Source organism: Mus musculus, chromosome 5, assembly GCF_000001635.26.
Source record: "Mus musculus strain C57BL/6J chromosome 5, GRCm38.p6 C57BL/6J".
NCBI classification, from domain to species: domain Eukaryota; kingdom Metazoa; phylum Chordata; class Mammalia; order Rodentia; family Muridae; genus Mus; species Mus musculus.
Genome location: NC_000071.6, coordinates 31054135 through 31079952, shown reverse-complemented (window position 1 = coordinate 31079952; position 25818 = coordinate 31054135). Strand labels below are relative to the sequence as shown.

The 25818-nt window shown below is 52.3% G+C and overlaps 2 protein-coding genes across 7 annotated transcripts in view; both read right to left on the bottom strand.

The window, feature by feature from the left end:
- Window positions 1-1473: 1473 nt before the first annotated feature.
- On the bottom strand, window positions 1474-25333 carry Cad (carbamoyl-phosphate synthetase 2, aspartate transcarbamylase, and dihydroorotase). Of its 5 annotated transcripts, XM_006504091.4 has the most exons (45): window positions 24917-25333; window positions 24571-24710; window positions 21755-21884; window positions 21134-21276; window positions 20831-20972; window positions 20349-20520; window positions 19989-20174; window positions 19742-19854; window positions 19327-19472; window positions 18994-19125; window positions 18603-18836; window positions 18275-18496; window positions 17987-18175; window positions 17628-17752; window positions 17361-17491; window positions 13153-13265; window positions 12728-12972; window positions 12307-12553; window positions 11749-11847; window positions 11366-11590; window positions 11097-11279; window positions 10720-10938; window positions 10267-10434; window positions 9476-9658; window positions 9281-9385; window positions 7849-8088; window positions 7570-7651; window positions 7230-7396; window positions 6971-7135; window positions 6680-6811; window positions 6261-6462; window positions 5765-5955; window positions 5543-5683; window positions 5258-5359; window positions 4768-4864; window positions 4432-4482; window positions 4100-4144; window positions 3829-3998; window positions 3661-3735; window positions 3067-3279; window positions 2735-2860; window positions 2447-2602; window positions 2257-2358; window positions 1970-2064; window positions 1474-1860 (listed from the first exon to the last, which is right to left on the bottom strand). In XM_006504091.4, exons 1-45 carry the CDS (start codon window positions 25233-25235, stop codon window positions 1758-1760), a joined length of 6966 nt encoding a protein of 2321 aa, XP_006504154.1. In that variant the 5' UTR covers window positions 25236-25333; the 3' UTR covers window positions 1474-1757. The 5 variants fall into 5 exon arrangements, with proteins under 5 accessions (XP_006504154.1, NP_076014.1, NP_001276452.1 ...); NM_023525.2 differs by lacking the exon at window positions 4432-4482 and having other exon boundaries at window positions 24917-25173; NM_001289523.1 differs by lacking the exon at window positions 4432-4482 and having other exon boundaries at window positions 3250-3279; window positions 24917-25173.
- Window positions 25320-25818, bottom strand: part of Atraid (all-trans retinoic acid induced differentiation factor) — a 5994-nt gene continuing 5495 nt past the window's right edge. For both annotated transcript variants that reach the window (NM_027855.4, NM_212470.3), the window contains exon 7: window positions 25320-25690. In NM_027855.4, coding sequence (NP_082131.2) covers window positions 25586-25690 — 105 coding nt within the window. In that variant the 3' untranslated portion in view covers window positions 25320-25585. The remainder of the gene's footprint in view (window positions 25691-25818) is intronic.

Genomic DNA, 25818 nt, shown 5'->3' with positions numbered 1-25818 from the left:
CACAAATCTCAGCCTATGGTATCTCAACCCCACCCCCACCAAGCGGGAACCCTTTGCCAAACCTGGCTCACCTCTGTACAGCAGACCATTCCACCCTCTGCCAGGCTGTAGTGTACCTGAGATCTTTTACCCAGCCCTGCGCCTGCCCACCCGCCCTTTCTGAGTCATGGTCTCTGCAAACAGGTTCCATTTAGAACACTTCAGTTGCTCTCTGCTCTCCCGCTACTTCATCTGTGTAGCCCGTCTCTCCTGGTTTTGGATGTCTTTAAAGCCAGAAATGACCTGTTCCTTTTTTTTTTTTTTTTTTTTTTTTTTTTTTTTTTTTGGGTTTTCGAGACAGGGTTTCTCTGTATAACCCTGGCTGTCCTGGAACTCACTTTGTAGACCAGGCTGGCCTCCAACTCAGAAATCTGCCTGCCTCTGCCTCCCAAGTGCTGGGATTAAAGGCGTGTGCCACCATACCCAGCTATGACCTGTTCCTTTCTAATAGAAAGATGGATTTGAAGTCAAGCAGGCTGTGGCTATCAGTCTCACAAGCACCCACCAACTTCTCTGAGCCAGTTTGCACAGCTGAGAAAGTGGCCCAAAGGCTGCTGAAATGAAAGAAAAATATGTGTGAAGTTTCTGTTTGCACCACTTTAAGGATGGGAGAGTCTCCTCCCACTGCTGCAAGGTGCTAACTACTCAGAGGGAAGATGTTTGTTTTCTTGAATTGAGTCTGAGAAGCTTGGGCCACTGGGTCCCAATGTCAGGAAGGTATTTAAACTACTGGATGCCTTTCTTATAACCTAAAACTGAAAATCCTCTAAGGACTTGGGAGGGTGAAGGAGGCTGAGAACCTTGGGCAGCTTGAGTTATAAGACATTCTACACACACCTGCAAGATACAGCAAGTCTTTGTTTCAAAAGCCTGAAAACAAACTGCAAAGGTGAATTAATTGTCTAAATCTCCACTCGCAGTGCACACGGCCTTGAGCATAGGACATGGTCTGTTGTTCAAGTTCATGGACCAGAATAGCTGCTCAACTCTCACCTGCAGCCCCAAGAGTGACACCCCCTTAGCACCTACCCTAGGGGCCCCCAGGGATGGCAGCTGGAGAGTACCATGGTAAGGGTTCGAGGATGTGTTGGCACAGGCCACTGAAGGTCACAGCTCATCAGAAAGGAAGAGGGACAACGAATCTCAGCAGCCCCCACCCAGTACACGGCCTCCCTTTCACCAGGACCTGGGTGTTCTACCAGGAAGGCCAAGCCCCACTGCTTAGGACATGGCCTGCCGCTTCGCCCAGAGCAGCCTGGACATAAGCCAGAGTCTCTAGGAGAGCTTTGATGTCAGAGAAACACATGAAGAGCACCAAGTGTCAGCTGGAACCCTACAGAGACCAGTGTGGGGTGTGTGGGGGTGTGTGTGTGTCTGTCTGTCTTCCTACCAGAGGCATCCTCTGCTAGCCTATAGTACTCATGACGAACCAGGAACTGTTTGGCTGTTTATTACAGTCAGTACAAAAGTAACTGTACAGATTTGAGGTGTAAGAATGGAGATGAGGCAGAGGGGCCCCCAGTATCTGAGACTGCATCCCCAAGTTAGAAAAGACTCTCGTCTGGAGCCTAAAGCATGGTCCCAGTTTAGTACATCTATGTGCTTGGGCTATCTGTATGCTCCAGGATTGTCTGCTAAGTGTGCTGCCCCCGTGGGGGGGGCATCGGGATTCCTTGCCCAGCAGCTGGGCCTGAAGAGACAAGAAAGGAAGCTGGGACCTAGAAACGGCCAAGCACGGTGGCAAGCAGGGCCATGCGGATGTACATGCCGTTCTCAGCTTGGCGGAAGTAGGCTGCCCGGGGGTCCGAGTCCACCTCCACACTGTGAGAGAAGCAAAAGCATTACCACCCAGCTCCTGGAGAGCCCGTCCAGGCAAAGGACCCTTCCCACAGCCAGCCAAGGGTATCCCAGGGCAGAGGGGCCGCATCACCTTATCTCATTGACACGGGGCATTGGGTGCATCACCACCATCTTCTTCTTGGCCCGGGTCATGATGTGAGGAGTGAGGATGAACTGACCAAAGCACTGTAAGGTAGGTAGGGACTCCATTAGAGACTTCAGGGATGGCCACAGAGAACACAACCAGGGAGCCGCACACTCACACGCAGCCCGGCAACCTTGGGACCTGGAACTTAACTGTTGCGTTCTAGCCCGTGCCCCTTCCCACCCTCCTCTCCCATGGATGCCCTGCGGTCCAGCCCCAGGCCTTGTGCTCACAGCTTCATATTCCTGGACAGAGCCAAATCGTTCTTTCTGGATCCGAGTCATGTAGAGCACGTCTGTGTCGGGCAGCGCCTCCTCGATGCTCTCAAACTCCTCCTAAGGAGGGAGCTGGGTGAATGCCCTGCACGGCTCTCACCGCCCAATCCCGGGCTCTCTGGCGTGGACTAAGTCACCAGGATCTCACCTGCTTGGTGCCTCGGGAGGCCACAAAGTCCCGTACACTGGGTGGCATGCGCAGGCTGGGAGGTGCCACGTAGCGTAGGCTCACACGGTACTGGGTGAGCAGGCAGGCCAGGGAGTGCACTGTGCGTCCATGCTTCAGGTCACCGACCATAGTGATCTAAAGGAGGCAGCCAGTCACCAGATGGGCTTGCAACAAGCACCTCTCCTGCCATTTTAAAGGCTGGAGCCTCCTAGACACGGCACACCCTGCCTAGAGTGCCCCCCCAACTCCAGTCCTCGTCACCCTCACCGTCATGCCATTGACAGTCCCCAGCTCTTCTCGAATGGTGAAGATGTCCAGCAGGGCCTGTGTGGGGTGCTCCCCAACTCCATCCCCAGCATTGATCACTGGCCTGCGACAGTGCTTGGCTGCCAGCTGTGAAGGCAGGAAACCGTGGGAGAACCACCTGGCCCAACGCAGCTTGGAAGGCTCGCTCTCTCGGCCTCCACTCCACGTCTCCTGGACCCCCCCCCCCCATCTAGCCCAACCTAAGACTGTGTGTGGGCAGGAAGGGACATTACGTTCCTGGGATCAGCCTTGGCCACCCATCTGAGAGTACTGAGGGGACAGGCTGGCCTCACCTCCACGGCTCCAGGCTGAGGGTGTCGGAGCACAATGACATCAGCATAGCAACTCATGGTCTGCACCGAGTCAGCAAGGGACTCGCCCTTTTGGACGGAGGATGTAGCTTCTGAGAAGCTGAGAACAGCGCCCCCGAGCCGGGCCATGGCTGCTGCGAAGGAGCTACTGGTGCGGGTGCTCACCTCGTAGAACATGGAGGCCATGACCTTCCCCTGGGGAAAGGACCAGCAGAAGTGGTATGTGCATGTGTGCCTCAGGAATGCACCCAGGGCGGCACTCGCCTCTCACACCAGAGGGCGCAGAGAACCTCCCGAGACCTGCCACCGCACGACATTTCCACACTACCGTGACTCAGAGCTAAAGCCATGACTGTGTGTATAACCTCAGATTGCAAATGTCAACGGCTGCCCCCCCCGCACCCCCCCTTCCCTGTGACTAACACAATTCAGATCAGATGACCCCATATGTAGGGTCACTGCTGGGAGGAAGCCGTGTGCTGGTCAAGATGGCAGCACCAGGCAGGCCCATGGATGGCTGCCCACAGCGCTCCAACAGGGGCCATAGGAAGCAAAGCTGGCAGCCACAGCCCTGACCTTCAGGATGTCGAGGCTCCGCTCCTTCTGTACCATCATCCGTAGCGTGTGCGCCACATTGAACAGATGAGACATCTATGAAGGATCTCAAGTCAGTCTCGCAGGTCCTGCCACCCACACTCCAAACCCTCAAGCTCTGTGTGTCACCGCCTTGTGACCCTCAGGTACCTGATCCTTAGTGAACTGCTTGACAGACAGGATGTGCTGGCCCACTAGGGAGTGCAGTAGGGGCGACATCTGGGGGTGCAGCAGGCCAGAAGACCCTAGGTTCTGGGGTGATGCCTGTCTAGGTACTGGTGGTGCAGGGTAGCAGGGACCATCAGGGGTTCCCATCAGCTCTGCAGTGAGGGGTGGTGCAGAAGAGGCTGGTCAGAAGGCTCCCCCTACTTGGATCAGACTACAGAGGCCCCCAGGTAAATATGCATCAGTGCGGACTCACCTGGTTCCACTACCTTCCTGGGTGGCTTCTCTTTAGGTTCCTCAGCTGCAAATGACAACAGGACAGAGGTCACCTGGTGGCTATGGTGCAGTGGGCCCAAATCACAATGACCTCTGCTCCCAGTGCTTGTGTTAAAGCCACCTCAAATCACAGGTGCTACAGCAGGTTAGGGGAGGCAGGAAGGGTGCAGCATCTATGGGGAGGAACCCAGGACTCCCTGTGGTGCTGTGCTGTATGGGCCGAGTGTGCCCTCCCAGGGCCTTCCCAGCTGGCATAAAGGATCTGAGGCAGAGGAATGGCCAAGTTCACACCAACCAGCAAGCGGGATTTACCCCATGCTCTGCTGCCCCATGAGATCCCAGCTCCTGGGCGGAGGTACAGAGCTGCCCACAACAGAAAAAGGCCTGTGAGAAGATGCTACTTCCTGCTGCAGTAACTACTTCAGTAGGGTACAGTGGATCAGACTAGGTGCAAGGGCAAGAGAGTGTGGCAAGAAAGGGACTTGAAAGAGAGGCTTGAGAAGAGACTGGGCCCCCAACCCTGGCCTACTAAGGACACGATGTAGAACAGGTCCCATCCCTCCATCAATCAGGCTATGTGGAACAGCATCTGTCCCTGTACAAGTCAGTAGGAAAGGGCCTGCTCCGTGCCGCAGCCACCTCTCTTACCTGGCAGACCTGGGTCAGAGGCCCGGTGGATGCGGGGTGGCAGGTGGAAGCGGCCATCAGGAAGGCCCGGGATGACTCGGCGTGGTCGCTCAGGTGTCTGCAATGGATATGGCCCAGCATGTGGAAAAGTTACGGATTCCGTGTTGGCCACACACAGTCCCTTGGGAGAAGCCAGAGTCCACCCCACCCCACCTCTGCACTGTTGCAGCCTCCCCACATGCTGTCACCGGCTGGCAGACACACTAGCCTGTTGGAGGTGTATGCAATCTAGCAACGAGGCCTGGGCAGACACATGAACACCAGCCTTGTGATTCTCAGAGCTGGCTTCCTACACTGAAAATTAAGTCCACTTGGCAGTGGACAGGGAGGCGGGTATAGTGATTTTAACTATCAAGTGTAGCACTTCCCACCAATGGAACTGCTGCTAGCCCAGCCCTAGGCCACACCCCAGGGCTGGTGGCCAGACCCAGCCTAGGGGCAGGGTAGTTACCGTGGTGATTTCGGTGGTGGCGGGAGTTGAAGGAGGGGGCTGGGGAACAACCCCCTGCGGCCACTTCCGTACATCTTGTCCATAGCCCGGGGGTACCAGCACCTGAACAACGGAAGGCAAAGAGCATGAAGGAACAGGGAGTTCACAGAGACTCGTAGAGATGTAGACACCAGCAAGAAAGTGTCACCTGGGACACAGGGCAGTGGGGCTATACTGGACAGGGAGTAAAATGAAAGTGCCCAAGAGGTCACTTCTGAGACCCCTGGGAAGGAACCCAACACATACCTGTCCATCAATATAGGCGACCTCCCCTCGCAAGACCACACGGCGCACTGTGCCCTTCACCTTCTGTCCTTCAAATGGGGTCCAGCGGGCCTTAGAGAAGGGCATGTGGCTGGGGACTGTCCACTCATGCTCCAGATCCACCTGTCAAGGGTCAAGGGTCAAGTCACAGAGTATAGCTGTGAGGGTGGAGCTCTCCCCAACTCCAGGCCCTCGACCGCTCACCTCTACATAGGTGTCCTCCTGGAGAGGCAGGTGGAAGATCCGCCGAGGGTTGTGGTGCAATCGCTGCAGCAGGTCATCCAGACTGAGGCGGCCCTCGCTCACAGCTGTCAGCAGCAGCGGCAACATGGTCTCTAGGCCCGGGAAGCCAGGTGGAGGCTTGGGCCCACACTTCTCTTCCAAGGTATGGGGAGCTGTGAGAAAAACAGCTATCACTCTGGGAGGCAGGCTCAGCCACCTCATCCCAAGACTTCACTTGGAGCAATGCCACGGTCCTCTCTACCAACCCTGCAGCCTTGTTGACCCAGCTGCCCTCTGGGGCTCCACCCCTGCACACATAGCCTCTCATTCCTTCTTTCGATCAGCATTTGTCAATCCCTGTGCTTAAGGACCTCAGAGCCCGGGCCTGGCTGCCACTTTCTTCCTAGAGCTGCTGCCCTACAGCTTGAGTTGGGGCACAAGCATAATGAGGCAGGAGATGCGCGCTGGGCCCTCTCACCGTGGTCTGAGGCAAAACAGTCGATGACTGCCATATTCTCCCACAGGGCTTCCATATCCTCTCGGGACCCAAGCTCAGGACGGACCTCTCCCTTCCCAGGTCCCAGGCGCTCCAAGTCTTCCCGGTTTAGGAACAGGTGGTGAGGAGCGACCTCACAGGTCACTGGCAGCCCCTGCGCCTTTGCAGTTTTAATCAACAGGATCTGGGGAGAGAGGACAATTCACAGGAGGTCCCCGACGTGACATGCCCTGCCCTTCCGTCTCTATGCTTGGCATTCTTTCTCAGAACAGCGAGGGCCAAATGTGCCAAAGGTACTGGCCTTGGGCTCTCCCACCCCTTCCTGCCTCCAAGGACAGTCAGTAACCTCTGGTCTTCCTGGGAAAGTGACAGGGGTACCAGGAGCTCTGATGCACTCTCACCTCTTCCTTCCGAGCCACATGACATATGTGCACTGGACGCTGGGTCAGCTGAGCCACCATGAGGACCGCAGCGACACTCTGCCGCTCTGCATGGGCCACAATGGGGAGGTGGGCAGGCCAGGTTTCAAAATGCTGGGGACAGAAAGAATTGATGAGAGAAAGTGCTGAGCCTTTGTCTTGCTGCACTCATCAGAGCCCAGGGTCCTCAGAAACCCCTGAATCCTCTCTGCTGGCAGCTCAGGTAGACGAGGCCTCAAGCCGAGAGAGAGCGTGTGGTGACACACAGCTCACCTCCATCCACTGGGCCACACTGTCCAGCCGCAGCTCAGAGAAGGTCTCGTTGAGGTAGAGCTTCAGGCCTGCTGCAGAGCCGGCCACAGCACCCAGAGTCCCCGCGTTCTCAGATGAGGCTCCAAGGAATAAGGTAAAGTCACAGCGGGCGCCAGCCTCTGCCAGCTAGATAGGGTACATACGCACGAGGTCAGGTTTGCTGCCATCTATGCCCAGGTAAGTCAGCAAGGGACCAGCACTCTGGGGTATAGCGGCTCACCTTCTGGGCAAGGGCGAGAGCAGGAGCATCAATGATGGGGGGTCGGGTATTAGGCATAGCACAAACCATGGTGACACCCCCAGCCAAGGCAGCAGCTGTGCCTGAGGCAAAGTCCTCTTTGTGTGTCCCACCTGGTTCCCGAAGGTGCACGTGGACATCAATCAATCCTAGGAGAAAGTTGGGGGCGAGATCAGAGTTGGCGTGGGAGAAAAGCTACAGCCACTGATACAAGTTCTCAATGAAGAGCACCATGGAAGAGGGAGCTCACACCAAGAGCGATTCTAGGGCCTGCACAGTCCGTAACCCCAGGCAGACAGTCCACCCCAAAGGCCTCACGCACCGGGCAGGCGCACTAGCTTCTGGGAGGTCATGCAGTCAACGTGCACTTTCAAAGGAGGGGCTGGGCCGATCTGGCCTAGGGCCTGCAAGTGGGAAGCAAATCAGGACAGACTTAAGGGACGCGTGGGTGACCCTGGGAGGTAAGTTAGGACCCATTTCTCCATAACCCACACTCTTGTTCTCCATCCACCTCCCAGCCTCTGGAGCCACCAAGCTTTACTGTGAACACATGGCCCTTTCCTAACGCCATACCCCCAGCCAGCACCTGGGGCTGTGTTACCTCCACAAAGAGTTTGGTGCACTTGATGTCAATGATGAGAGGCACAGAGAAATCAGCGGCCAGACGCCGGGTACGGTAGCCCTTGGTAACGAAGGAGGAAAGACGCCGACCCCCAGCCCCACGCATGGACAGGTTAATCACTAGCTCAAAGTGATTTTCAGCCAGCTGATCCAAGATGCTCCGTTGTGGTGGGCACTCACCATCCACCGCCTCTTCAAAGTGCCAGTCCACAGCTGTTACCTGCCAGCCCAGAACAAAGGTCAAGGCTAACATCACCCCCCAAAACGTCACTGTGCGGCCTGGTTCTGGGTGTCAACTTGACACAGGCTGGCATATCACAGAGAAAGGAGCCTCCCTTGAGGAAAGGCCTCCATGAGATCCAGCTGTAAGGAATTTTCTCAATTAGCGATTGTCTTAGTCAGGGTTTCTATTCCTGCATAAACATCATGACCAAGAAGCAAGTTGGGGAGGATTCAGCTTACACTTCCATACTGCTGTTCATCACCAAAGGAAGCCAGGACTGGAACTCAAGCAGGTCAGGAACCAGGAGCTGATGCAGAGGCCATGGAAGGATGCTGCTTACTGGCTTGCTTCTCCTGGCTTGCTCAATTTGCTTTCTTATAGAACCCAAGACTACCAGCCCAGGGATGGCACCATCCACAAGGGCCCCCCCCCCTGCCTTGCTCACTAACTGAGAAAATGCCTTATAGCTGGATCTCATGGAGGCCCTTCCCCAACTGAAGCTCTTTTCTCTGTGATAACTCCAGCTTGTGTCAAGTTGACACAAAACCAGCCAGTACAGTGATCAAGAGTGGGAGGGCCCATTGTGGGTGGTGCCTTCCCTGGGCTGGTAGTCTTGAGTTTTATAAGAGAGCAGGTTGAGCAAACCAGGGGAAGCAAGCCAGTAAACAGTGTCTCTCCACAGCCTCTGCATCCACTCCTGCTTCCAAGTCTCTCCCGTGTGAGTTCCTGACCTGACTTCCTTTGACAATGAACAGAAATTTGGAAGTGTAAGCCGAATAAACCCTTTCCTCCCCAACTTGCTTCTTGGTCATGCATGATGTTTGTGCCGGAATAGAAACCCTGACTAAGACAGTTGGGAAGGTCTATCTGAGCAGATCTAGCTCGCAGTGAGAATGGGAGTCCATAGGCCTGGGACAAGGGGCTGCCTCTGTTTGCTACTGGCAAGGGATAGTCCTCAACTGAAAAAGCATTTCTCCCTTGTGAGCGGAGTTAGGTCATTAATAGCAGTACGAACCCACACACATGTACACATGCACAAGACTTGGAAAGAAAGCCAAAACAAAACACAAGAACTTTTAACAGTGCAGAAGAGCCTTCGAGAAACACACCCTGCTTATTCTACCCTGGGGCAAAGAGAAAAGGAGAGGGTCCTTTGGGGCCTGGGGGACAGTGGCAAGTGACCACATACCTTGACCCCGTGCTCAGTGTAGAAGTCTGCCGTACCCAGGCTGGCATAGAGGCTGTAGCCCAGGCTCTCCAGCAACCGCACAGTTGGGAGCAGCTCACTTTTGTTCTGAAACCGAGCAGAGGCAAGTGAGTCCTAGCCTAGACAGCCGAAGCCATGTGCCGTGTGTCTTCCCTCCTGCCCGGGTGGCCCTGGTACCTTGTAGCTGCCAATAGTCAGCAGGATGTTCTTCTCTGGGATCTTAAAGCCAGTGCTGAGCATGGCTTTGAGGTAGGCTTCACAACGGCTCTCTCCGAAGCCGGCCACCTCTCCAGTACTGGTCATCTCCACACCAAGTACCACGTCGGCACCGGCCAAGCGTGAGAAGGAGAACTGAGGTACCTGGGGGAGCAACAGGACAGAAGAGTCAGGAGTCGGGGCAGAAAAGGAGCTCTGTCCCCATCACACCCACACAGAAGGGCTGGCCTCTACTCTGGCTGTTTTCTGGCCCTGGACCCAGGCCCAAGGAGCTCTGCAAACCCAACAGCCTTACCATTCTTGCGATTCAGTTCCAGTACCACCCCGTCTCCCAAAACACACTCTAGAAACAACACCGCCCATCTCCAAACTCCTTGTACATTTGGTTTATAACTCAGTTATGTAGGTGTATCACAGACTGTTCTATAACAAGCTATTTTTGAACCAAACTTCATTTGCCTCCTACAGGGTAAACTCTTAAGGGATGATGACCACCATATCATCCTATGGTTGGGCAATAATGCCTTGTGTGGGTGAGAGTTCTGTTCATTGAGCTCTCTTCCTTAGCTCAGCAGCAGCACTCTTGCCTGAGGCCATGGGTTTGAGTCTCCAGTAGCTCAAAAATATAAATGAATTAAACAAAGCAGCCAGGTGTCCCACATCTTACAGAATCATCTAGTTTTTGACCTGAGCTTGTTATACCAATTAGGGGATCTGTACACCAGGCTCAAGGGGCCCATCGCCCAATTTACCTTTACTCCCACGACTCCAGAGCCAGTCATGAGCCCCACGGGCTCTACTTTCTCCCCCATGATGATCCTTGTGGCCAAGGCTACTAGATCAACACCCAGTGTCTTGGACACGAAGGGGAAAGAGCGAGATACACGCACGTTGCATTCAATAACCTTCAGCTGGTCATCCTAGGAAAGGAACTTCAGGTTAGGCCTTGTGAAGCCCAGGTGGGCTGACAACCACTCTAGTGACCTGGGTGTCAGCCTCTCTCTCGACTGAGTAATCAGCCGGATGATCGTGACCAGCTCCAAAACCGCAGTGGGCTCCAGCCCTGACACTGCAGTGGGCTCTAGACGTGAGCCCTTCCCAAGCTTTGCTGCCTGAGTGAGTGAGGGTAGGAGACAGTGCAGGGATTTGTGGCGGTGGGGCCAGCAGAGAACACAGGCTTTTGTCCCTTCCTGTTGACTTATTACCTTGGCAATGAGCTGCAGATTGAAGGGTCCTGTAACCTGTAGCTCCTGGCCCACAGCATGCACAATGGCTTTGATCCGCTCCAGAGTTTTCGGGGTGATGTCTTGTGGGGGGGTCACCAGCGTGGCATCACCTGAATGCACACCTGCATTCTCCACGTGCTCAGAGATGGCAATGGCCGACACGATGCCGTCACAGGCCACCGCGTCCACGTCGATCTCCTGGAGGCAACACGGGCAGCGGGATTGTAGGACAGGGTCATTTTCTCCTTGCCCTTTGGTGAAACAGCGTTGTCAGACACAAGCCATCCCTCCCGGCCACTGTGCCTGTGACCCAGCGAGTACACAGCCTCCTCTGGGGCTGGCGGGGAGACCCTCACCTTTGCTTCCTGAATGAACTTGGAGATGACTACGGGGTGCTCCTTAGAGACGGCGGCCGCACTGCTCAGGAAACGCTCCAGGTCCCCGTCGGTGTACGCCACATTCATAGCAGCACCGCTGAGCACATAGGAGGGGCGCACTACGCAGGGGTACCCGACCGTGTGGCAGAACTGGCGAGCAGACTGCAGGGACAGGAGGGTCAGTGGGGTGCTCACACTCACCCACAAGCGACATCCGCCCCGCGGCTTCCTGCCAGACCCCAGCCCACCTCAAGGTCACTGAGCTCTCGCCACTGAGGCTGGCTGATACCGATGGTATCTAGGAGCCGGGAGAACTTGAATCGGTTCTCGGCTGAGTCGATGGCTTCGGGGGAGGTGCCCAGCACTCGGCACTGCTGCCGATGCAAAGCCATGGCCATGTTGTTGGGCAGCTGCCCACCCATGGACAGGATCACACCTTCGGGGTTCTCTAACTCATAGATGTCCATCACCACCTGTAGTACAGGAAAGGAACCGAAGGCAACCAAAAGGCTCAGGGAAGCTGTGTGCTTCACTCACCCTCCCCGCCCCCTGCCAAGCACCAAGGAATCTTTGACTGCTCAGCCTATCCCACTCATTCCCTAAGTACCTTGGTAGCCCTTATCCCTCTCACCTCAAAAGAGATCTCATCAAAGTAGAGTCGGTCACACATATCATAGTCGGTGCTGACTGTCTCTGGGTTGTAGTTCACCATGATGGTCTTATAACCCATCTGCCGGAGGGGGGTGAAATACATTAGGGATTAACAAGAAGCACACAGGGGCTGGAGAAATGGCTCAGTGGTTAAAGAGCACTGGCTGCTCTTCCAGAGGTCCTGAGTTCAATTCCCAGCAGCCACGTGGTGGCTCACAACCATCTGAAATGAGATCTGATGCCCTTTTCTGGCCTGCAGGAGTACATGCAGATAGAGCACTCATACATTAGAGGAAGGACATAGAGAAGCTTAGCCAAAGTCCCCAATGCAGTCGGCCGGCCAGCCAGCCTGTTTCCCGTGAAACAGCTATAAACATAGGTAGATAACATGTTACGGATGAGATTCAGGCACAGAGAGAGGTTGTTTATATAGGACTTCTATTAATTCCTAATGAACAGGAAGATCCGGTATCTTTTGTGGGAGGACAGGCAAACACCACAGAGAACAGGAGAACTACCAGAGAACAGGGCCTCTGACCTTCCGGAGCTGCTGGATGCAACCCACAGCACACCAATCAAACTCAACACTGGAGCCAATCCGGTAGACACCAGAGCCAAGGACCAGGACGTGAGGTGCCCGAAAGTCGAGGTCATGGGTGTTGCCCCAGTATGTCAGGTACAGGTAATTTGTCTGGGCTGGCCACTCAGCTGCAACTGTGTCAATCTGTTTCACCGCTGGGCAGATCCCCAGTTCCTGACGCAGCTTCCGAACAGCCAGCTCTGTGCTAAAGGAAGGGAAAGACCAGATGTGGGAATGGAGTATAGACTGACTTAGGCAAGCGCTAGGGCAGGGTTAGCAAGGAAACAGCCTATGGGCAGATGAAGAGAAGAACTTCCAAGGCTCCCCTCCAATGGGCCTCCCGAGGCAAAAGCTCCCTCCCCACACCACCATCTCTGACCTCAGGACTGCCAGGGCAATCTGCTTGTCTGAGAAGCCGAGGCACTTGGCCTGGTGCAGCAGGTCTTGGGGTAAAGCTTGTCCACGGTGTTGTTCCAGCAACTGGGCGTGGGTCACAATGCGCTTCATCCGGTGCAGGAACCAGCAATCAATGCGGGTGAGCTCGTAGAGGCGCTCCACAGAGTAGCCAGCCCACAGAGCGGCAGCCACCACAAAGATCCGCTTATCCGTCGGAGTCTCCAGCTCCTGTTGGGGGAAGAGCACAGACGGCTGGATGCAGGGCAGTGCCGGGGTGGAAAAAAATACAGCCAGGGAAATAAGGAATAGTAAATCATGTGAACGATGCTGCCATTACTGTCAACCAGCCAAGGGGTGGTATGGAGCAGGGCCCAAGTCAGGGTGCTTTTGGAGAGGAGAGCTGCTTACCATGTCGCTGACTGGCTTTACTGTATGGTCGAAGCCTACGCAGTTCTCATCGACCATGCGCAGGGCCTTTTGGAAGGCCTCCTCAAAGGACCGCCCGATGCCCATGACCTCGCCTGGAAGAATGGGATGGAGGGCAGGTAGACGTGGGGATACCCAACACACTCATGGCAGTCACTTGATCTTTGGAAGGTTCTCAAGGCCCATGGTGGTGGTGTCTTACGAAGCTTGCTTCACCATTAAGAAACCTAAAAGCAAGCTGAGCATGGTGGTGCATGCCTTGAATCCCAGCACTCAGGAGACAGAGGTAGGCAGATCTCTGTGAGTCTGAGGCCAGTCTGATCTACAAAGCGAACTTCAGGACAGCTAGGGCTTGTTACAGAGAATTCCTGGCTCGAGAAACAAACAAAACAAACAAACAAACCAACAAACAAAAAGGAAGAAGAAAGAAGCCTAAACACAATCTCTTTTCCTACCATTTCTCCAGACAAACACAGCCTGTCCTGTGAGTGTGTAAAATGGGATGGTAGATACTGGAACTTGTTACTTAATAGCAGCAGCCCCAGCTACTGATGACTGTCCAGCTATCTGGCTTGCTTTATTCACATCAGGATGGTACCATCTGGAATGTTTCATCCTAGCACATTAAAAAGTCTGGATGACCAGAAAATGTACTTCTTTCTCTTTCCTGCTCCTTCACCCCCAAGACAGTTTCTTTACGTAGCCCTGGCTGTCCTAGTTTTCACTCTGTAGACCAAGCTGGCCTCAAACTCAGAGATCTACCTGCCTCTGCCTCCCAAGCGCTGAGATTAAATAAAGGCTGAGCCACCACCACCAACCAGCTGCCAACTGCATTTTAAAAAAAAAGATTTTAAGGTCCCATGGGTGGTCCCTTTGGGTCCCAGCACTCAGGAGGCAGAAGCAAATGGATCTCTGTGGAGTTTAAAGCTAGCCTGGTCTACATAGCAAGTTCCAAGACAGCCAAAGAAAGACCCTGTCTCAAAATGAATGAATGAATGAATGAATGAGTGAAAACAGATTTGAGGCTAAGGAGATAGTCAGTGATGAACCTGAGTTCAAGCTCCAAAACTCACACAAAAGATAGGTGTTGGGGCTGGTGAGATGGCTCGGTGGGTAAAGCACCCGACTGCTCCTCCAAAGGTCCGAAGTTCAAATCCCATCAACCACATGGTGGCTCACAACCATCCGTAATGATGAGATCTGACTCCCTCTTCTGGGGTGACTGAAGATAGCTACAGTGTACTTATATATAATAAAAATAAATAAAAAAATCTTTAAAAAAAAAAAAAGATAGGTATTTTGACAAAGCTTATAATCTCAGAGCTGGAGATGATAACAAGCAGATGCTTAGGGCACCGGCTGGCCGGCCAGCCTATCTTAAAAGTTTCAGGCCAGGTCTTGAAAGAAAAAGGGGGAGTCGGGCGTGGTGGCACATGCCTATAATCCCAGCACTTGGGGGGCAGAGGCAGGCGGATTTCTGAGTTCGAGGCCAGCCTGGTCTACAAAGTGAGTTCCAGGACAGCCAGGGCTATACAGAGAAATCCTGTCTCAAAAAAACGAAAACAACAACAACAACAACAACAACAACAACAACAACAAAAACAAACAAGAAAGAAAGAAAGAAAGAAAGAAAGAAAGAAAGAAAGAAAGAAAGAAAGAAAGAAAGAAAGAAAAAGGGGGAGGGGAGAAAAGGGTAACAGTACCCAATTCTGTCCGCTGGCCTTATATGCCCCCACATACCACTCCAACCCACACCCACACAGGATGGGGTTTTCTTCCTGGACTCTCCCCCTATATATGTTTTATAGACAACTGTAGTATACACACCAGTTCTGTGGCCCCGCCCCCATCAGAAACCCTTCCCCACACGGCTGTACAACCTCCTAAGCACTGCAACAATTCCTGGTTTACTGCTTTTAAGGGTTGATGTGGTCAGTGAGGCTGTATAACTTGTTGTTTTAGATTACTACTTAGGAAAGTGCAAGGCAATGGGTAGGAGTAACTGTAGCCTGTTCTAGATACAAAGTGTAAAGTGTAACCAACTTCCTACTAAGTGGGAACATCATTTTAGATGAGTTCTGCGAATCACAGTATCTTGCTTGAGGCCGAGTGTGGTGGCTCATACTTGTAATCTCAGTATTTATGAGGTAGAGGCAGGAGGATCACTATTAGCTGAAGGCCAGACTATTCTAAACATAGCAAGTTCCAGGCTAGCTATGGCTATATAGTGACAGCTTGTCTGGGGGGTGGGGGTGGGGGGGCGGTCAAGAGCCTGAAGCAGGAAGACTGTAAGACTTTGGGGACAGTGTATGCAGTGTATGGCTACTTAGTGCACGCCAGGCCAACCTCATCTATAAAATGAATAGCTGGCAACACAGCTAGAGCCTGTCTCAAAAAGACAAGATCAAAATACACAAAGAAAATTATAAAAGTTAGCAGGGAGAAGATGGCATTTCGAGAAGTCTGGGAGGAGCGAGAGACATTTCAAAGTCTCAGCTGGGAACCAACCAATCTTTCACTATCCTGTTTCCAATCCACTTCCTTTAGCCACAACTTAATTATGGCTCCGCTCCCATGTTTATTATCATTTTCATATAACAGAAACTCATCTCCAGAAGGAACATCTTGGCAGTCTTGGAGGACTTCTACAAATTCTGAAACAATATCTAAGCTCAGACTTACTTGTTTAAAAGCCACTTGTGTTCTAAATGGTGACATGCTTATCCAAATTGGCTGGGAGCACCCGTGCCTGCTTCTCTCAGACAAAGCAACTACAGAGACACTGCAGAGCACATCAGCTGGATTCCAGCTTGCTTCACCGCTCACCACCACGCAATATTCTAAACAGGCTGGCGGGTTTTTTGGTTCTGTTTTTGAGACAGTGTCTTGTGGTTATTGTCTAGGCTACCATAGACTTTATTCCATAGCCCAGACTGGCTTTGAATTCACACTCTTGTCTGCTGAAACTCTTTGTTAGGTAACAGTTGCTATCTTGCTCTGATCTTAACTCTGTGTTAAATGCAAATTCCATTGTAGATACTAGAAGTTGTTGCCAGAGGAGGAGACAGGCGGAGAATGGCTAGCTAGCACCATGCTGACTTCTGGTCACTGAAAGGAACTTGCCCGGTGACCAGAGTTCAGTTCCTAGAACTCACTTAAAGGTAGAAAGAACTGAAAATGTGTCCCGACTCCCACATCTGCACTGTGGTATGCACACTCCACCCTCACATATACTTTGCACACAAAGAGCAATAAATTTTAAGAATTAGGGATTTATAGGGCCAGGCAGTGGCGGTGCACGCCTTTAATTCCAGCAATTGAGGGGCAGAGGCAGGCGGGATTTCTGAGTTCAAGGTTTGAGGTCAGCCTGGTCTACAAGGTGAGTTCCAAGACAGCCAGGGCTACACAGAGAAACTCTGTCTCAAAACAAAACAAAACCAAAACAAATAAAAAACAAAAAAATAAAGGATTTATAGGAAAGCATCAGTAACCCTTTCCCTAGAAATATTTAAACAGTGAATAAAATGTCACTGGAGTTTATCAACCTAACAATGCCGCTGGAAGTGAGATGCCACGTCATGAGGATAAAGTGTCTCGAGGAAGATGAAAGACATAGTGAATGATGGGTTTACAACCAGCAAGATCTGGCTTTTGCTTTGACCCCTTACTACTCCGTGAGCCAGGTCACTTTCCTCCTGAGCCCCCCTCCCCCCATTTACCTGTTTGTTAAATAAGAGAGATCAAATAATCTGATCCCAGGGACTATATTCCAACACCCGCTTCCAGATGACTCTTGTCCCCTGCTCCTAGTGAGGATAACTAACTTGAAATGTACCCATTATCTCTGAGAAAGCTCTATGCGCTCTCTCTCTCTCTCTCTCTCTCTCTCTCTCTCACACACACACACACACACACAGACACACACACACTTATCTGCTTTCCAAGACAGTGTTTCTCTATGTAGCCCTGGCCACCCTGGAACTGGCTCTACAAACCAGGCTACTCTCAGATTGACAGATCCACCTGCCTCTGCCTTCTGAGTGCTGGAATTCTAGGCACGGGCTGGCATGGACCACCATGTCCAACTAATGATCTGTATTAAAGGACTGCAGCATTAGGGAAGCTGAGGACCACTGCTCTCCTGGTTCTAGCAGGACCCATGGGAGTTGGAACGGGTGTAGAAAGCTCACCAACACTCTTCATGCAACTCCCAATCTTCGTACTGACACGTAGGAACTTGCTGAGGTCCCAGCGAGGAATCTTTACCACGCAGTAGTCCAGGCTGGGCTCAAAGGCTGCTGTTCCTCCCGTAACAGAGTTTCTGAGCATGAACGAGTTGGGTGCCAAAAAGACAGAAGAATATATAGGGTGAGCTTGCAGTCCCTCTCATAGGTCCAGTCTTATGAATAATTTCAACTTTCCCCTCACCTTAACATCAGGATTCCCCCAAGTTATACCTGAGCTCTGGCAGGGGAATGCCCAATGCTAGCTTGGCTGCCACATAGGCTAGTGGATAGCCTGTGGCCTTACTGGCCAGGGCAGAGCTTCGGGAGAGCCTGGCATTCACTTCAATGATGTAATACTGCAAATGGGAGAACACAGAGAATAAGTCACTGACACCTGGCCTAGAAAAGGGCTCAAAAGGGGGAGGAGAAATGATTGGGCCTCTACCAGGGATGGAGAGAGGAAAGGGCCTCCCCAAGCTCCAACCCAAACCACGACAATCCTGGCTTCACTCTAGGGTGAGCAGGGCCAAGAAACCTCTTAACCTTGAGGCCCACAGACCAAGGTATGAAGGCCTCAGTATGAGACTCACCTGCTCAGACTCGGGGTTCAAAGCATACTGTACATTGCACTCCCCGACAATGCCCAGGTGCTGAGTGACCTTGATAGCTGTCCGTCGCAGAAGCTGGTACTCTCTGTCATTCAGTGTCTGGCTCGGAGCCACCACTATGGATTCACCAGTATGAATGCCCAGTGGGTCTAAGTTCTCCATGTTGCATACCTACAAGTGGGGTCACAGAGGTCACCAATAAAGGGGGTCAAAAGGCCCAGGAGGCTACATCCCCAGGCCCTGCTATATCTGAAGTGTTTCGGCACTCACCGTTACGCAGTTGCCATAGGCGTCTCTCACCACCTCATATTCAATCTCCTTCCAGCCCTTCAGAGACTTGTCTATCAGCACCTGACTGGTATGGGCAAAAGCTGGAGCCACAAGAGCTGAGAGTTCCTCTTTGGTGGAAGCAAAGCCAGAACCGAGACCACCCAGGGCAAAGGCTGCTCGCACCAGCACAGGGTAGCCTAGTCGCTCGGCAGCTGCCTGAGCCTGCAGTGAGTGGGAGACATGAACCAACAAGTCATTTCTGGACCCAAAAGAAATAAGATTCAGAGGAAATGACATCATTCCACTTCTACCCAAACACCTAACAAACCTGTTCAAGAGAATTTGCCGCTTCACTGGGGGCGACATGCTCTCCGATCTCAGCCATCCTGGCAGCGAAGGCTCGTCGGTCCTCAGTCAGTTCAATGGTCTCCACGGGTGTACCCAAGACCCGGACCCCATATCGAGCCAGTACCCCAGCTTTGGTCAGCTCCACACCGCAGTTCAGGGCTGTTTGACCCCCAAAAGTCAGTAACACACCATCTGGGCGTTCATTACGAATTACCTGAGGCAGGAGGTAGGAGTCAAAGGCATTAGGGGACAGTAGATCAAAGCAGCTTATAAGTGCCCAGAGTGACATCAGCAAACCCCTTTGCCCATCAAGAGCCCGCGACACCCACCCCCCGCCCCCAGCCCCCAGGCCATCCTTATCTGACCCGTACCTGGGTTACGTAGTGAAGTGTTATGGGAAGGAAATAGACCTTGTCTGCCAGCCCCTGAGAAGTCTGCACTGTGGCAATGTTGGGGTTGATTAGTAATGTCTGGATGTTTTCCTCCTTTAGGGCTTTAATTGCCTAACAGGACAAAAATGGCTGGTCAGCCTCTTCTACAGAAGACAGGACTTAGGCACTTCTTCCCCTCTCTGTACTCTGTCCTCAGTAAGTGACCTCTATCCTTCCTGCCCTCAACATCTATATACCCGTAGACCTAATCCATCTCCTCCTCCTGCTCAAGACTCAATGGGGCAGGTCCCAGTGGGAGGCCATTCGCCTTACCTGAGAGCCCGAGTAGTCAAATTCTCCAGCTTGGCCAATGGAGAGGCCCCCTGAGCCTAGGATTAGAACCTTTCGTGGAGGCGGGAGCCCAGAACCAGGAATGGGGAGCTCAGGGGGACAGAGGCGCTGAGCCAAGCGTTCTCTTACTGTGAATGCAAAATCATGGAGTGTCAGGGTGAGCGAATTCCAGAAGCCATCTGTACTAGACCCTCACTTCCAGGCAAGCACAGAGAGGGCGAGCGTCCAGAGCCCCTAACTCTAGAGTTCCTTTACACAGAAATGGCACAAACTGCCCACAGTTCATTGTCTCTCTTCTTCCCTCACATATCTAGTTTTTCAAGTATGTCTCTCTTAGACTAGTCTTGGGCTAGCCCTGTTCTTAGGTCCACATACTGGTTCTATGAAGGGGCTTTACCTGTCTGGCCCCCAATGTTCCCAGCTGCAGCCTCTCTCACAGTTTCTAGAAATACATCGAAGAGCAGTTCCATATCTGAAGGGCCGGCCCGGTGCTCTGGGTGAAACTGGACACTAGAGATTGAATGACAGAACCTTTGACATCACTGCCAGAGCTACAGTGGCCTCAGAGAGGACTGAGGTTCAATGCTGTGCCTTGTTTTCCCATCTTCACAGTCCCTGGTCACCCCCAACACCCCCCTGCTCACCTGAAGAAGGGCAGGCTGTCGTGCACTATGCCTTCATTGGAACAGTCATTGGCATTGGTGAACAGAGGAGCCCAGCCTGCTGGCAGCGAATCTGCGTCCACTGCAAACCCATGATTCTGGGACGTCAGAAAGCAGCGCCCAGTGCCCACCAGTAAACAGGGCTGGTTGTGGCCTCGGTTTCCGTATCTGGAGAATGGGACAGAGTCACAACCCCTCTTGCCAACCTCTCCCCCGCTACCCAAAACTCAGCTCTTTTAGATCTCATCGCTCCCGATAGCTGGATGACTGTTTCCACGCCAATAACCCCTAGCTCCCAAGACACTGTTAATCGTGGGCTCCTTCTGCTCCCACAAGCCCTACCTCATCTTGTAAGTTTTGGCCCCGATGGCTAAAGCCAACAGCTGGTGTCCAAGGCAGATTCCAAACACAGGTCGGGGGTTAGGTTCAGACAAGACTCGGCTCAGTGTGGACACCACACCCGGGTAAGAGGCAGGGTCACCGGGTCCATTACTTAGGAAGAGACCGTCATATTCTGGAATGGGCAGAGAAGGTTGACAACCAAAGCACCACCTGCGAAGCCTGGTGGCCCGAGCTCCGTCCCCAGAACCCGTGGTAGGAGAGATCAGACTCCTGAAAGCTGAGCTGGGGCACGCACTTACACCCGTTACTACAATAAATAAACTTGTAAAATAAAAGCACACACCCACCCCAGACCGAGGAAGTGAAATCCCTGGTCTCTGCCTTCCTTCCTGCAACCCACCCTGACTTTTATCAGTTGTCCTGAGGGATAGCTCTTCCGCTCAGACCCAAGCCACTCATCTGCACAGGTCCCAGATACTCACTCTGACTGTCTAACTCGTGGTCCCAGGGTACCACGGTAACTTCAGCCCCAAGCTGGCAGAGACATCGGATCTGATTATACTTGAGGCCACAATCCAGAGCACAGATCCGAGGGGCACCCCCTGCATTGAATACCCGTGGAGTCTGAGGAGACAAGACCGACAGTTGGCAGCTGTGATCAGCACGTGTAACTCACGCTCACACCAAACCCCATCTTTGAAGTCCTTGAGTTTGCCCCAATTGTGGCCAGAAAAGTAACCACTGGTCTTCCACCTGCAAACATGTCCTATTCTCTTCCTCTGTACCTTAATAGAGACCTCTGGTGCCAGGGGCCTGGCATTGGGGTCCACGAATGGCAGGGCTGACGGCTCTGTCCCTTTCTGGACCAGCTTCCCCAAAAGAGACCCTTGCTCCCGCAACTTCTTAGTCAGCTCCCGAGTGTCCACTCCTGTCAAAACAGCGCAGCCTCAGATGATGGACCCAAACTCAGTCACCAGTGAGGGTGTCCAGGAACACTCCTCCTCCTCCTCAGACCCGATCAATCGCAACTGTTCTACACGCATCAAAATTCTGGACCACTCTGATGAAAGAACACTGCCATGAAGTGGTCTTGCCCTAAATATGACATCCAAACTGAACCACAATCTACATAGCCCCAATTACTGGAAATAACTTCTAGAAGAAAACAAACATGGCAAACAATACTATAGGAGTAAGAACATAAGCTGGGCAAGGTAGTAGGAAGGCACTTTGGGAAGCTACAGGAGGCCATCCTTGGCTATATGATAACCCACCCTGTCTTGAAAATCCCAAACCAAAAAAAAAGAGCAGACTACACAAAAGTAACAGATCCCAGAAACCTCCCTGATTCTCTCGGTCTAGGTACTGTGTACTTTACCCAGACACCCCAGTGCTTGCTCTCGTACCTTGCAGGCCGGGGATGCCACGCTGTTGCAGCCACTCATGCAGGGTGCAGTTGGCACTCCAGTGGCTGGGTGTGGGACAGCATTCTCCCACTACAAGTCCCGCCACGTGGATCTCCGAGGATTCAAACCACTATAGAAGACGAGACCGCGAGGAGTTAGCTCAGAGACAGCTAGCTCTCAAAGGCATGTCCCTCCACTGTCTGGCCACACAGGACAGTGTATCATTCCTACAGTATCCTAAGCACTCCCCACTTTGCAGGCAGTGCCTTTACTAACTTTGCATTGTCCCACAAGAAACACTGAACATGGGCCTATCGTGTCCAGAGAACAGGAAATGGGGCTTTCCTCTCTCTGAACACCCCCACTTCTACATTATCTACATCATCTCCCTTCTAAGAATGAACCTTTTTCTACTTCACTGCTATGTACAATGTGTCTTGAATATGTTCTTGCACATGATACAGACTAAATCCTCAAGCATTTCCTGTGTGCTCACTAGGTGCAGGCCTTGTAGCAGATGCCAAGACAAAGGCACTGAACAAAGGCAGTGAGGAAAGGTAAGGTTTGTTGTCCTCAAGGTGCAAACTTCCACCTCAGGTATCCAGAAACTAACAAGGTAATATGAACAAACTCGGTAATAATTATATAGGTGTGATAAAGACAAAGTAGTAAGAGATTTGCACAGAACATTAAAATAAACAAAGCCGGTGGAGCATGGTGGTGCTGCACCTTTAATTGGAACTTAGAATTAGAGACCAGTCTGGTCTAGAGAAAGTTCCAAGACAGTCAGGACTACACTGAGAAACTGTCTTGAAAAACAACACACAAACACACACACACACACACACCCTGGTATAAAAAGAATAAAAAAATGTCCATGCCTCAACCCCTCACCTGCAGCCCCAGCACCAGGGAAGGCAGAGGCAGGAGGGTTGAGTTTGAAAGTCTATATAAACTACAGCCTTCAGGGATCTGAAGGGTGTTTTGGCTGGCCCTCCCCAGGTGGAGAGACCCAGGTACACATCTTCAGGCAAAGCAATGCATTGGGCTGTAGGTCTCATTCACCCTGCATCTATCAGGGGGTCTCAATTTTGACAACTTAACATATTAACCAAATTCTTAAGATATTGCCTTGTAGCTAGGAGGGGGTGGCACATGCCTATTTAATCCCAGTGCTAGGGAGGCAGAGGCAAGAGGATCTCTATTAGTTCAAAGCCAGTGAGGCCAGCCTAGTCTAGAAAATGAGCTCCAGGCAGCCAAGGCTAGACGGAGAAACCCTGTCTTGAAAAAAAAGAGAGAGGAGCTGAAAGGGTTTGCAGCCCCTTAGGAGGAACAACAATATGAAGTAACCAATACCCCCAGAGCTCCCAGGGACTAAACCACCAATCAAAGAATACACATGGCTCCAGCTGCATAAGTAGCAGAGGATGGTCTAGTCAGTCATCAATGGGAGGAGAGGCCCTTTGTCCTGTGAAGGTTCGATGCCCCAGTGTAGGGGAATGCCAGGGCCAAAGGAGCAGGAGTAGGTGGGTTGGTGAGCAGGGGAGGGGGGGAGGGAAGGGATAGGGGGTTTTTGGAGGGGAAACTAGGAAAGGGGATAACATTTGAAATGTAAATAACAAAAATATCTAGTAAAAAATTTTTTTAAAAAAAGAGGCAAAGAAAAAAGATAAAAAAAAAAAAAAAAAAAAGGCCGGGCGGTGGTGGCGCATGCCTTTAATCCCAGCACTCGGGAGGCAGAGGCAGGTGTATTTCTGAGTTCAAGGCCAGCCTGGTCTACAAAGTGAGTTCCAGGACAGCCAGGGCTATACAGAGAAACCCTGTCTCGAAAAAACAAAACAACAACAAACACCAAAGAATTAAAGGCTCTGCTTGGCACATGAACTAATATCACAGCTTGGGAGGCAAAGGCTGGTGGATCTGAGAGTTCCAGGCCAGCCAAGGTTACATAGTGAGGCTTCTGTAAGCCTGCAGTCAGGCTTAAGCTCGGTCTGTGGAACACTGCATCTAGGCTATGGTGACTTCTATTGTCTTAATGGTTGTGTCGATATTAGCCTTAACTCTCAGAGGCAATAGTTTCCAGATTTCACAGAAGGGGGACCTTACTGTGTGAGGAAATTTGAGTTTATCTAAAGGTAAACACTACTGAGAAGCAAAAAATGAAACTAGGCCAAGTAAGGAGTCCAGATGGTGACCAACGTCACTGCTACAATTGGTCTTAGAAGGGGCATGACCCTTCTAGTTTCCAGTTTCTCACCGATTTATAGCAGCCTGCCTGAAACAGCGTTTCTCAACCTGTAGGTCGCGACCCCCGCCTGCCTCTCTTACAGGGGTTGCCTAAGACCATGGGAAATATCAGGTATTTACATTACGATTTACAACAATAGCAAAATTACAGTTATGAAGTAGCAACAATAATTTTCATATGGTTTAACGCAGTGAGTGCCGAGCTAGCCACTGTATTAAAGAATAACAGAATTTGTAAGGATTGTTTACCCCCTATGACTCTGCTACTTTAAAAAAAAATCCTCTGCTGGTCCTTCCAAGATAACTAGAAATTGCACCCCTTGCAATTTTGAGAACTGCTCCCATAAACCCTTTATCACTTTTCTTGGACCATGCTTTCAGTACACAGAAGACTTTCAGAGAGGGTACTTTAGCTCTCTGCCTTTCAAGGTACCTAGAAACCCTGTAACCACGGTCGCTTTGGTGTGTATAGCTGCTATCTCCAGGATGTCTAGCAGGATGTCAGTGGTCACTTCACCGCTAACTTCTGATCTGAGAAGGGATGTAGTGGAAGCACTGGGTGTGACTACCTTGCTCAGGCCGAACTCGTCCTCTTCATCTGAGGGAATGCCGTAGTTGCCGATGAGAGGATACGTTAGCACTAGGATCTGAGCTTTGTAGGAAGGGTCAGTGAGGGCCTCTGGGTAGCCGACCATGCCGGTCTGAAACACTGAAGAAAGACAGGGCTGAGTTCAGGCAAGGGCACCCATCGGAACACTGCCCCGAGAGCAGCAAATCCCGGAGGAGATGACTGCCTTCGGTCGTGAGTGGAGAAAGAGAGCTGGGGCTGGAGGTATCGACTCGGGAAGAGGAGTGTGCAGGCGGGGTGGACAGGTTAAGTAGAGTGGGGTCGGCAGCCCGCCCGGGCTTGCTTACCCACTTCCCCAGCAGTCGACACAGCGGCCCCAAAGGGCCGGCCCTGCAGCACCGACCCGTCCTCCAACACCAGGGCCGCCATCGGGTCGGAGCTGAGACAGGGCAAGCACGCAGACGCGGGAGGCGCGGCGAGCCCCACTGGAACCAAGCGAACACCGCGCGCCGGAGTTGGTCCACGTGGCTCGCTGCGCGGGGCGCTGGAGAGCAGGCGGGAGCGGCAAGCCAGAGCCCTAAGCGTAGTGAGCTGAAGCACGACTGCGACGGCGCAAGCAGCCGGCAACGTCAGGGGCGGGGCCGGGCACGTCAGGGGCGGGACCATAGGATGGTTCCACAGCAGCAACCCCGGAGGCCTGAGAAACCCGACCCCCCCAAACCAGCCGGTCAAGCTAGAAACACGCACAGGTACGGCAGCATTCTCTAAAACGGGGGAAAAGGTGTTTATTGTAGTCAATAATACAAATTAGTACGAGTCCACTCCTGAACCAAGTGTCCACAAGACCCCCGAGGTGGTGCAATTTGACACCTTTCATTATCAATGGCCGCTTCAGCCTTAAACAGTTCTGCTCATTGGCCAGTAATTGTCAACGAAGTAAATCTTCTTGGCTGCGACATGGCCGGGACTTGATAGATGAGGGTGCGCAGTCAGGTGAGCTGGAAGTCTTGTGTGGCTCATGAAGCCTTGGCTTTCCGGCGCTGGGTTCCCCAAAGTAGAATGGAGATGGCTAGCGTGGTGGATCCCAGAATCCCAAAGAACATAAGCAGTGAAAATGAGCCCTGTGATTAGCAAACAGACAAGTCACAGCTGTGTAGGTACCCAGGGCCTCTTTTAACATCTGTTCTTTCTCGGTCACTCATCCCCTCATTTGGGCACTTCCTCTATTTCCTACCCCCTCCAGCATTGA

Excerpts from the sequence above, each read along its gene's own strand:
- Cad (XM_006504091.4), bottom strand. The coding sequence starts at position 25,235 with ATGGTCCCGCCCCTGACGTGCCCGGCCCCGCCCCTGACGTTGCCGGCT. Across the intron at positions 20,973-21,133 it reads CACCAGAGGTCTCTATTAAG|ACTCCACGGGTATTCAATGC; the intron begins GTACAGAGGAAG and ends TTGTCTCCTCAG. Across the intron at positions 13,266-17,360 it reads GAGTTGCATGAAGAGTGTTG|GCGAGGTCATGGGCATCGGG; the intron begins GTGAGCTTTCTA and ends CCATTCTTCCAG.